A 12,020-nucleotide genomic window follows, 5' to 3' on the forward strand; every position below is an offset into this window, starting at 1 on the left:
ATTTCTCAGCGTTCTGGAGGCCGGGGAAGTCCCGGGCCGGGGTGGGGGCTGATCTAGCCCCCTGGTGCGGCCTGGCCGCCTGGCGTGCCGGTGGCCACCTTCCGGCTGCGTCCACACAGGGCAGAGAGGAAGCTCGGCGTCTCTTCTTAGACATTGGTCTCATCAAGTGACTATTACTGTTGCCTCCCAAAGCCACACCCCCAGACCCCAGCGTACTGGGAGGCGGGTCTTGCTTGTGCTCACTTCGCCTGGGCAGAAGACGACACACAGAACTGGTGTCTCGACCAGAACTGGTCTCTCGGTTTTGCTTAGTGAGCGGCTGCCTTCACCACGTAATGTTGGAGGTGCTGTGTGTATGCTCCTGTTTCTCCCCCAGATACTTTTCTGTCCCGTGTGGCTCACAACGTCCCTAACTCTGCACAAAGTAATTTTTTTTTTGCCCCAGTGTTTATCTTTTATTTAGTTGCAGATCCGTGTTTGTCCCTGATCCCTCGATATATGCCAGCTGCCTTCTAGAAGGGCAGGAGAGTAGCAGACACTGTGGCAGGGATGGATAGAGTGTTTCAGGGTGCAGTCAGGGGGAGCAGAGTCCAGCCTGGAGGTAGGGATGATGGGGGAAAAATAAAAAATATACCTGGGGACGAAAGCTGAACTTGGACGCTGCATTTCTGTGACACCTCAGCTGTCCACAGTAGAACGTAAGAGGCGATCAGTGTCTCAGATAACTGGGCTCGTCTCTTTTGCCTGCTAAGGAGATGTTCTGTATCGTCATTCCACGCCCACAGTTGGCAAGGTGAACCAGGTACCTGGGATTTCCGGTCCGAGTGCTGAGAGGCGACCTCTCTGGTAGCCAGTTCCGGGAGGGCCACCGCCCCTCGTCACCGGCAGGGGACATCGGTCCCCCGAGTGTGTGGGCTCAGCATGCTCAGGAAACAGGCAGAGCCCACCCTGCACTCACAGCACACGGACTGACCTAGCTGAACGGTTATCCTGTGCCGGGTATGCCCCACGAGCCGTCACCGCTGTCACTGTCCTCCCTGCGTCACTGGTGAGGGAGCGCAGGGGTGGAGCTTGGGCCCACATGTGGGACTCGGACAGGGCAGTCTGTCCCCAGAGGAGTCTCTGTCCTTCAGCCGGCGGGAAGGTCGAGAGAGCACTCGAGCAACACATAAACCAGGGATGCAGGGCTTGCAGAGAGCCCAGCCGAGGACTGACCACGGGACGCCGGCCACCTGCGGGGACGCCTCCCCGGGCGTCGTCGAGAGCTTGGAGCCGGCGAGAGAGGAGAAAGGGGAGCGTGCCAGTGAGCCCGGCTTCTCCGGGACGGGGGCCGGGGGCCGGGGGACGTGGGACGTGGGACGTGGGACAGGAGGGCCTGTGGTGAAACAGACGCGGCCGCTCAGGGGCCGAGTGAGCGAGACGCACAGACAAGCCTCCCGTCGACACAGGGAGTGTCAACAGGCCGCTCGCTCGGAGAATGGGTTCCATCTGGGCGGACGTGAGACCGGACGGCCCGCCCAGCTAGCGGGGCACAGGAGAGGCCGCCGGCCGGCCGGCCGCGGATGGCGTGACAGGTCGAGGCCCAGAAGCACAGTCATCGGCCCCACGGCTGGAGCCGCTGGCGGGCGCGGGGGCTGAGAATCAGACCAGGGCGGAGAGAAACAAGACTGTTGGCAAGGACGTGTTCTCGAGTAAACACGACACCTCCCTCCTGCCGTTCCTCAGCGCGGCTGGCGCTGGATGTCAGTCACTGGGGCGACAAAACAGTCCCGTCTGCACCACCGTCTGCACCACCGTGGGGAGGCTGGCAGCATCGGGTGGGGGGGAGGGCGTGGGGCCCGCCAGCCCCTGCCGCAGAGGGAGAGGCAGCTGTGGGCCGTGTCTCCCAGTCCTGAGACTTAGGAAGGATGCTTTCTAGCTTTTTTTTTTTTTAAATGAGAAATTTCTTCTTTTTTTGGAGAAAAGCTTAAGCACGATGTGAATAGTCAAAGTGTCGTAGACGAGCCTTCACCCCCGGGGGTCTTCTGCCGAGACAGGACCACCTGCCCAGTGCTGACAGTTTTCCTCCTCCGTCTTCCCTCCCTCCTGCCCGCTTTTTCCTTTCCCGTCTGACGCCCGGCCAGCCATGGCCGCTCCGGTCGCTTCGCGTCTGCTGGAGGGCAACCTCGGCCTGCTGCGAACCCCTCCCTTTCCCTCTCGAACGCCCCCCGCCATTCCCAGGTCGGACGCTGGCAGCACGACCTCCATCGTGTCCTTCTGCTCAGAAACAGCCCTGCCCCATCCACCGCTCCTCGCTGCCTTCAGGATGAGGGCCAGCTTCCTCCGGGTCCGACCTCGGGCCGTCGGTGCGTGAGGCAGGAGCTCACAGGTGCATCCTGTCTCCGGCCACGGGAAACCCTGGTTCGCAGTGGGTGCCTCGCTGCAGATTTCCCCCTCAGCTCTCTTCTCAAGTCCTGTCCGTCCTCAGACGTCAGGGCTCATCCCGCATTCGCAGTGTCCCGGCCCCTTCCCTGTCCTGAACTGTGGCTCTCAGCTGTGCCCTTGATTCCTCGGGGAGCGAACCCCCCCCGCCCCCCATTGGCCTGTGGCTTCTTCCCTGTTGTCCCCGATGCCATTCCGATGCTCCTTGTGCAGCGCCGGTGCCGCCGGAGCTTTAGGACGAGGGCTTTGTCACGTGTTGGGCATAGAATCCGCTGTGTGGCCCTGCGCCGAGGGGCACGTGCACTGCGGGTCCCTCCGAGTGCCCAGGGCTCCCGCCACCAGCCCCACGGCGGGTACCTGGGGTAGAGTCAACGTGGAACACTCCAGGTGACACCTGTGTCATGGACGTCTGTGACACAGGCTTTTCCCCAGACAGAAAGGGGCTGCTTCGTGTTCCCAGTGTAGAGCGAGGCCGGGCCAGGCCCCCCTCGGAAACAGACTTCTGCTGTGTCCTCGTCCCGTCCTCCCCGCCGCCCCCCAGAGCTGTGTGGGCTCTCGAACACCGCACACGGCCCGTTCCAGGCACGTGGGGTGTGGTCGAGGCTGAGGGAGGAGGAGAAAAAAGGCTCGGGTCTTTCTCGAGGACACGGGGTCGGGCTCTGAGGCTCCAGAGCCAGACAGCGCCCCTCACGGAGCCTGGAGCTTTGCCAAAGGAGCAAGGGGGGTGGCGGGCAGGAGGGTGCTGGGTGCTGCCACGGCCCTGGGCAGTTCTGGTGAGAGGCAGAGGGGTGAGAGCGGAGGCACAGCGCGTCGCACTCCAGGTGAGGCCTCCCGGGCATGCGGAGGCCAGGACGCGCCCCGGCCAGAGCGGTGGCTCGCTGCCGCGGTGTTTCTCTGCAGAACAGACCACGGGTTCGCAGGGGGGCTGTGTCATTGGTTTCTGAGTCCCCTACAGTAGCGTGACGAGGACCCAGGGACAGCTGTTCTCGTCTCCCGGCTGGCGCGCTCGCTCTCTCTCTCTCTCTCTCTCAGCAGGGCGTGGAGTCCGAGCTGGCATTTTTCTGGCCCAGAGAAGTGCAGCCTCTCCGTAAACATCCCCGGCCCCTTTTTGGTGTTCAGGGGTCTGATGCCCCCTCCCGCCCCCTCCCACCCCCTCGGGACCGAGTGGGACCAAGACGGGAGGCGGGGTGTGTGTGTGTGTGTGTGTGGTGGAAAGCCTGCTGCTGGGGCCCTGTTTGCAGCCAAATGAAAGGGGCTGCCAGGGGCTTGCTTTGGCGGAAGGCTAAGGCACAGCGAGTCTTCTCACCTTCCTGTTCGCCTGTGCACGCGTCAGGGAAGAGGTGTCGGTGACGGCCTGGGGTTTCTCGGGGGCCGGGACTCCCACGTCTCCACCACGGTTTTGAGGAGAGCCTCCGTGTCCAGAAGCCGGTCGGTGGGGCCTGCCCCACTCTGTCTGTGTGAGCTCCGCGCCCCCTCCCTGGTCCCCCGACCCGCTCCCCGACGCGATGGGCGCGTGGGTGGGGAGGGGGACGGACCGGGCAGGAGGCTCGCGGGCCGGGGCGCACCCAGGGCTGTGACCCTGTTACCGCGTCGGTGGTGGGACGGCGACGTGTTTCCCACCAGAGCCTCTGTGGAGGGGCCCCCGGCCCCGGCCCACAACTGCAGACGCAGAACTGCAGACGCAGAGGTCGTGCCCCTGGCGCCTGCATGAGACCAGGAGCCTCTGGACACGGCCCACGGGCAGGTCCGCAGGCTGAGTGCTGGCCCTCCGTGCGCCCAGTCGTTCCTCACAACCACCACCCACGAGGTGGGTGTCCTCACTCTCGGACGAGGACGCCGCTGCTCGAACAAGCCAGCGGCTGGTTCACGGCCTGACAGGCGTTCAGACCAAGCTGAAACCTGGGCACCCCTGCCCTCAGCCGCCACGCCCACAGCCCGGCCTTCTCCCCGGGCAGCGGCTGGTACGCTCCGGGTGCCTGGAAGCAGATGGAAGTACTGTGGGCGGAAGAAGTCATTGGACCTTCTTTTGTTTGCTTCTCCTTTTCGATCTCAACTTACCCCAGGTGTTTCTCGTGGGGGAGGTGGGTTTTTGCGCTGTTCGGTGAGGCCTGTTCCGAGACTGCGCTTCGGTTTTGGTGCCGGATAGGGAGCCGACCATCCCCGGGCTCCTCTTTCAGACCCTGGGAAGGTCCTCATTTGCTCTTCCTTTCGGGGTCGGGGGTGGCTCAGGCAGAGGCTCGGAGCCCCACACAGACACGCGGCGACCTCACGTGAGCCAGCCAAGCATGCCAGACCGCAAGGCTGGACCCCGCACCGCAAGCCCTCTCTCGGGACCACCGGACGAGGCTGCTTCCCTCGGCCCCACCGACAGGAGGGGCACCGCCTTTCTTCCCATGGCATCTTGCTGACCCACGGTTGTGGAGCAGGCCCGTGACCTTCAAGGAGGTCCTCTCTGCAGCCGCAGCCGCTGTGGTAATTCAACAGTCCCTTCGTATCTCACAGTGCACTGGCCAAGGCCTGGATCTGAATCGTGCAGACCTCAGGGCTGGTAGGCAGCAGCCGTCCCGGAGTTCCAGGTGAGCCGACCTACCTGTGCAGTGTCGCCATGTGACTCTGTCATTGCAGAGTGGCCCTCACCGGCAGTCTCCAGATCACAATGCCGACAGAACCGCTTACAAGCTCCCCGCCTTGCAGAGGCCCTGACGGAGGCCCCGTTCCCAGGTGGCTGCGAAACCCCAGCCACCTGATGACAGGTGTTTGCAAACATCCCCAGGACAGCTGAGGAGGTTTCACTGCCTTCTTTGTTCCGGTTTCCAGCTCCTAACGCACTGGAAGATGTAAAAGGAAAACAGACAGCAGGGACCCCGTGACCAACTGAATGGACTCCTCACATCCAGCCTCCCCTGGAAAGTCTGTCCGGCCCTGCGGACCCAGGGAGCCCCCCCTGCCCTGCTTGCTGTGGCCCATTTCACTCGTATGCACGTGATAGAGGTTAACCCTTAGACGGCACGGTCAAGGGCCCCGAGCCTCAGGGTCTTCTTAGTCCCGTACGCTAGTTCGATGCCGGCGCACGGCAGGCTCTCCCCAGGTACACACACAGGCTGGTGGCTGAGGGCGCTTCCTCGGCACCCCAGGGGCCAGGGCCTCGCTTTCGTTGACCCTCTGCTCCAGGGAGCCTGCCAGGCATGCCGCCGCACGAGAGTCACGACTCAGACTCTCCGGTTCCCGCTGTCAGGGGCACAGCGGCCTTGTCCTTCTCCTCGCGTGAACACAGACACCGCCGTCGGACCGGGAGGTGGCACAGATTTTATGTACACTTACCCCACCGGCTCACCGTTGGCGCCCACTCGTTTCTGAGCGGGAGGAGATAGTAGAACATACCACCTAACAGTCCTCCTTGGATGGATAACCCTAAGGTGCTGGATCAGATGTAAGTGTACTCCCTCAGCTCCACAGCTGGGAGACGGGGAGGGAGGGGACATCACCAGGGGCCCCAAACAAGAGGAAAATGGGTGAAGCCTCAGACGAAACCTGCCGACACCGTCTCCTGGCCTGCAGCCCACCTCAGGGCCTCGATGGGGACTCTGCTCCTGTGTCACCTGAGGGGACAGGGGCACCCTGGCTGAGACCCCAGCCTGTGGGTTAGAAGACCTCAAGTCCAAACGGACCTTTCCAAAGCATCACTGAGGTCATGAGTTCTGTTACAAGCCGTAGAAGAAAAACGTCCTTAATCTAATTCAAGTCGTAGAGGGGTTACTGGCTGGTCAGTCGAAGCCGATGGACCCCTTCCCGAGGGCGGGCCCTGCGCTAGGCAGGCTGGGGCCATCCAGCCCTCTGTGTTCGCCCTCTGCGTCCCAGGCTCCTGTTCCTCCCCCAGTCTAACAGCCCCGGGGCCCTCTACAAGGGCTGTGCATAGAGCCAGCCCCTGCAGGCTCATGCGCGTCCCCTACCCCCAGATCCGGGTCAGGTGCTGCTCTCCCGCCCACACCCCTGTGCCAGCTCTCACCCCCCAAGTCAGCGGTGCGTGCTCACATTGGGTGCTCCCCGGGGCTAGAGCCGTGTTCGGTTTGTTTATGTGTGCATCCCCGTAACTGCACCCGGCATCTCTGTGTGTGGGACAAGCACTGCTGACCAACGGAATGGGTGAGGAACTACACCCGAGGACGAGAGACAGGGCCACCCTCCCTGTGGCTGACTCCCAGCCACACCCTCAGCAGGGCATCCCCAGGTAACGCAACACGAAGAAGTCATCTTTCCTTTTTGGGAGGTTTCCAAGCACTGGCGGCAGGAGAGACGGGCAGCCCCTCCCCTCTGGATGCCTTCGCTCACGCGCAGCCGTGCACTCGGCCGGCTCGTGCGCCCGGCAGGCAGCGAGCCAGAGGGCCCGGCGAGAGGAGCCTCTGCGTGCTGACCGCAGGGGCATCGTGAGGCTCACGCTCCCCGAGAGGAGCCGCCCAGACCCCCTCAGACGAGCTGTTGACGTAGAATTCTGAGAAACTTGAGTCAGGCGGGCTTGGAGATAAATGCAGTGTGTGTGTGTGTGTGAAGTGTTCATGTCGATGACTTTGTAGTTTATACATTATTTTTTCTTTTTAGAGAGGGAAGGGAGGGAGAAAGAGAGAGAAATATCAATGTGCGGTTGCTGGGGGCCATGGCCTGCAACCCAGGCATGTGCCCTGACTGGGAATCGAACCTGCGACATTTTGGTTAGCAGCCCGAGCTCAATCCACTGAGCTACGCCAGCCAGGAGTTTATACATTATTGAAAGTCAAGGATGTAGACATTTTATAAAGGTTTTTTCTTTGGTCGAAAATGTTTAAAAGGAAGAGGTGGCTTCTAAAGGAAAAGTGTTCAGGTATTTGGAAAACACTCGGGAAGGAGCGCCGTCCCGCGTCTGAGACCTCTCCGCTCCTGAGATTCAGAGCTCGGAGTCTCCGGCCCGTCTGCAGACGTCTAAGAGACACTTGGGGTCAGGCAGTCACTTCCCCTTCCCGGTTTTTCCATTGCGAGCCTCTTCCCAGGGCCCGGTTGCCACGGGAGCCTCTGTTTGTTTCGGGCGGAGAAGTTGTTTTTGGCAGGTTGGGGGAGGAGCAATTAATTCTAATAGGTATACAGTAAATTAAATGCTCGTGTCTTTCCAACCCTTTCTCTGTATTTCTGCTCCTTTTTTTTCTGAACTCCCTTCTCTTCCCAGACGACCCTTTAAGAGCAGAAAAGAAGCAGCTTCTAGAGCAGGTTCCCAGATCGTCCCTGCTCTTTCCAGTGTGTCCTCCCCCCTGATGTCCGCGGGGTGAGAAGCTGTGCCTGGGGGTGCTTTGGGAGGATGGAGTCCCCGGCCTCCTTTACTGACCCGTCCAAATGTTTCCACCGCTCTTGTGAAAAGGGAGCTCCCCCTTGAACCCTCCGTGCCGAAGCCATGCTCACGTGGTGGGAGGAGTGTTTCGGGTGGTCTTTTTTATAGACAGTTGCACGAAAAAGAAAGAGGGGACAGGTCGCGTCGTGCCAGTGAGCCCGCTGAGGCTGGAGGAAAGGGAACAGATGCCACGTTACACGGGAAAACAGACCCCAAACGCTTGAAGGAGCAAAAGGAAACTCGGGGGAATCCCGGTGGGTGTGTCTGGTCCTCCCGGGGGGACCTGCGGGCGTCGACAGGCATTAAGGATGCAAGTGGCAGTATTTTGGGTCCTACGACTTGGCTGCCGTGATGGGCCCGAACCCTGACTGTGTGGCCGTCCCAGCTCTCCAGGGCCCGAGTGGCTGGCCCCGGCGTGAAAGACCGATGCTCATCTGGGAATCTTCTGTCTTCTGTCCCAGCGAGCACCCCCCCCCCGCCCCGCCCCGTGTTGAAGACAGAATTCATGCTCACTCCGTGCTCTCCGCTGACATCGCTGCAGCCGGGTGCCGGCTGCTGAGTCCCGCCCCACAAGTGGCCACTTTCCAGCGATTGGCAAGCGGGCACACCTCTGGAATGTTGCTCCAGCGACCTCCGGAGCCCGTCGAATAGATCAAAACCCTGAAGTGAGGTCTCGGATGGGCTCGTTCCCATGTCACTCAGTGGGCGAAAATTATTGAATGGCCGTTCTTCTTTTCGAGTTTAGTGATGTGTCTCATTGCAGTGCAACCGAGGAGGGAACAGTCCTCCCATTTGACATTTAAGGAGCATGGGGGAGAGGCCGATAGGAACTTGTAAACTGGAAGGTGGCCTCAGAGCTCAGGAGTCTGGTGACCGTTTCCGAGGCCCTGCCGTCGCCCGACGTCGCCCAGGGTGGGGAAGGCCACCGTGATTGGGTGGGCGGGCTGGCCGCTGTTTCCTCCAGGCCACTAGGGGCCGCTGTTCCCCTCCAGGAGAGGCTCCGGAGGAACTGTGCCCTGGGCCGTGCGTTGTTTTTCACCGCTCGTTGCCGTCCTTACCCTGCGTTCCCCGTTGGGGTGAAACACTCCATTAACTCTGGTTTGGCCCGGGCCCCTTTCCCACTTTGGTTGGTCCCATGGACTCTCGGGGGGAGAGGAGTGGAAGGGCACAGCCCACTTTCTCTGCTTTGACCCCGAGTCCTGCCGCAGCGCACAGGTGGGTGTGTGTGTGGGGGGGCTCTCTCTGTCCCAGCACGGGGGTCCCTCACCCGAGGACCACTGTGCAGCCAGCCTTGGAGTCTGTGTAGCCCCTCAGAACCCCCAGGGTCTCCGAGTGTGAGCACCCACAGAAGAGGTGGGAGTGGTGGTCCCTGATCTACGAGAGGCGCCACAAAGTCGAGGGGCAGGCCCTCCGGTCCCAAGTCTGGCTGGTGGCCCAAGACCATTTCTGTCATCTCTCTCTGCACCTCCATGTCCGAGCTGGTAGCAGGACTTTTAAAGCCACCTCGGCCCGATGCACAGGGTTTTTTCCTGATGGTCAAGGGTTAAAACGTGTGACTCTGTTTTGTAACCCGCACCTGCACGCTATAAGGGCCTAATTATATGAGTTAGTTCAGGTGAGCCCTTCCGGGCCTCCACGTGGCCGCGAGCACGTGGGGCGGGGAGATGCCGCCGTTCCTTGGCCTCCCGGGTCTCGTCTTGAGACTCAGCTTCTGGAGAACGTGTGGTCGTTCGTGGCCTGCCCCCCGGGGGCTCTCCCCGGCCGTCTCCGGTGTTGGGGTGGGGGCGGCTCTGGGCTCGGACACTGAACGCCCATGCCCTTGCAGCCTTTCCAAGCGGACGGCTGGTGCGACACCATCAACAACCGGGCCTACTGCCACTACGACGGGGGCGACTGCTGCTCCTCCACCCTGTCCTCCAGGAAGGTAAGTGTGGGCGCCTGGCGGGGGGACGGGTGGGGAGTATGTGGCGGCAGCCTGGGGCGGGGGGCTGGGTCAGGTGCTGCGACTCACTCCCCTGGCTGTTTTCGTGACCGGTTTTTATTCCACAGTTGAGAGGAGGGAATTGCAATGAGCAAACACTGGGGCTTCTGACGTGGCAGGATCCAGGGCAGCGGTTTTTAGGGTAGATCCTTAAAAAGCACTAAGTCTCTCGTTGTCAGTCCAGTGGTGCTCTCAGAGAACCCGAGGCTTTTGCCTCGGACAGACTCATGCCTGCTCACTGCCCAGGAAGCGTCTCTGTAGGCAGGGGACAGCGGCCTCCCCGCTCGGGGTGGGGGTGGGGGTGGGGGGGGGAGGACCGGTGACGTGACACCCAGTTACTAGGCTCCATGATCCCATGCAGAACTCTGTGAGGGGCACTGTCAGCACGTTGCAGGCATCAGCCGAGTGGCCACCACCAGCCGCCTGGAGCCAGGGCAGTGGCCCCTTTCGCCTTTTATTTCTCTGGTTCTGGGTTCTATTAGATTAGCATGCGTCCTCACGCTGAACCTGACACTCAGCGGGCCGACACTGTGCAGTGATGTGGGTGAAGGAGCCGAGGGCGCCGGAGCTCTGCGATGCTAGTGGGCCGACGTGAGGGACGTCCCCAAAGTGCGTTCATCTGGCGGCGGTGGTGGTGCAAACAGCTCAGGCTTTTCCAGACCAGCGCTGGCACAGAGGAGGGAGGGTCGCCCAGCGGGGAGGCCGGCCAGCTGCAGGCAGGGAGCAGGGAGCAGGGAGCAGAGAGGGGCCTTGCTTCGCCCAGCCCGAGCAGGGCCTTGGTTCCAGAAGGGCGGAGCCCCGGGCTCAGGAAGGAGGCGAGAGCCGTCCTGTGGCTCCCGGCTCGGCGGCAGTGGGAGTTGCGGAGCCGCGCTCTGGAGCCTCGGTGGTCCAGCCAGCGCCTCACGGCCTGGAGTGAAGTCACCTGACCTCTCTGGGCCTCTCTGCGAGGAGAGGAGACGCTGCCATCCGTCCCCTGCTTTAAGGGGATTTTGTAATGATACAAATGCAGCGGAAACGTGAACAGCAGCAGGTCTGGACGTTAGCGGTGGCAGTGACAGGGGTTACAGGTCCCCGGACGTGTGCATTTGGTACCGTCATCTTCTCCAGATGACACCAGCGTCCCCCGGGGCAGTTGCCGCTGGGCCGCCCACTTCTAAAGGCAGACAGCGACACGCCCTGGTGTGCGGGCGTGAGCGCTGAGGGTCCGTTTCCGTGGGGTGGTGTTGGCACGGCCTCCCACGCGTCCTCCGGGACCCAGCGGGAGGAGTGTGGTGCCCGGCTCGGAAAGCAGGCCGTTTCCTCTTTCCTCTGACCCCCCAGGTCATCCCCTTTGCGGCCGACTGTGACTCAGATGAGTGCACCTGCCGGGACCCCAAGGCCGAAGAGAACCAGTGACTGGGGCCGGAGCCCCCCTCCCGCTGCCCCGGAGGCAGGAAGAGAGGGAGGCCCCCACAAAGGGAACCCGGAGGGGCACGGAGAAGGGAGTTCATGACGGGAAGGAGGAGCGTGAAGGAGCGTGTAAGGAACACAGGAGGGCGTTTGCGGGCGCCAACCCGTCACATCCAGTAGCTCAAGGAAGGACGGATCGTAGGCAGAGGTTTCCTCAAGGAGGCAGGTGACTCAAAGCAGCGGGAGAGACCTGGTAGGTGTGCAAGGACCCTCCTCCCCCATTTGTATAATCTCCAACTCCCTCCGCGACGCCTGCCCACGCCCCTCGGGGCGCCCGCCCTCCTCCAGCCCACCCCACCGCCTGCACACCGGGGGACACTCCACGCACCCCGTGGGCGTGGACTGCCACCGTCCGGGGCCCATCTGCTCGAACTGGCGCTCTCCGCGTCCTCTGTGCGGTCTCCCTTAGTAATACCGAGGTTAGTTATTCTCGATGAGTATTTAAACGTAATTATAGAAATATATTATATTATATATATATTATATTTTTTGCTGTCTACGAAGCTCAAGCTAGCCATTGTCCCACACATGCTGCTGTGAAGTCCCCACGTCCGGAATAAACGCTGCGGGTTCGGGGACGGACGGCAAGTCCTCTGCCGTGGTTGTGTGGATGGGGCTCAGGGGGCCGTGGGAGGGGAGGGGGTGTGGGGGAGGGGAGCAAGGCAGATGCTATGGGTTCTCCATGCTCACGGGTCTGCTCCCCACCCTTTTACGAGCTGGGCGCTGGGACCACCCTGAGGTGCTGGGGGCTGGAGTGATGACACGGACAGGCGTGGGGAGCTGGGCGAGGGTCGTCTAGAAAGAGGATACTCACTC

At 61.9% G+C, this 12,020-nt stretch overlaps 1 protein-coding gene across 2 annotated transcripts in view; it reads left to right on the plus strand.

Moving 5' to 3' along the window:
- PAPPA2 (pappalysin 2) overlaps nucleotides 1–11,743 on the plus strand; it is a 188,642-nt gene extending 176,899 nt beyond the window's left edge. For both annotated transcript variants that reach the window (XM_045838564.1, XM_045838565.1), the window contains exons 22-23: nucleotides 9,600–9,698; nucleotides 11,076–11,743. In XM_045838564.1, the coding sequence (XP_045694520.1) occupies nucleotides 9,600–9,698; nucleotides 11,076–11,150 (174 nt within the window). In that variant the 3' untranslated portion in view covers nucleotides 11,151–11,743. The remainder of the gene's footprint in view (nucleotides 1–9,599; nucleotides 9,699–11,075) is intronic.
- The last annotated feature ends 277 nt before the right edge of the window (nucleotides 11,744–12,020 follow it).

This window comes from Phyllostomus hastatus, unplaced genomic scaffold (genome assembly GCF_019186645.2).
Source record: "Phyllostomus hastatus isolate PE091 unplaced genomic scaffold, TTU_PhHast_1.1 phas_contig_283, whole genome shotgun sequence".
Taxonomy (NCBI): domain Eukaryota; kingdom Metazoa; phylum Chordata; class Mammalia; order Chiroptera; family Phyllostomidae; genus Phyllostomus; species Phyllostomus hastatus.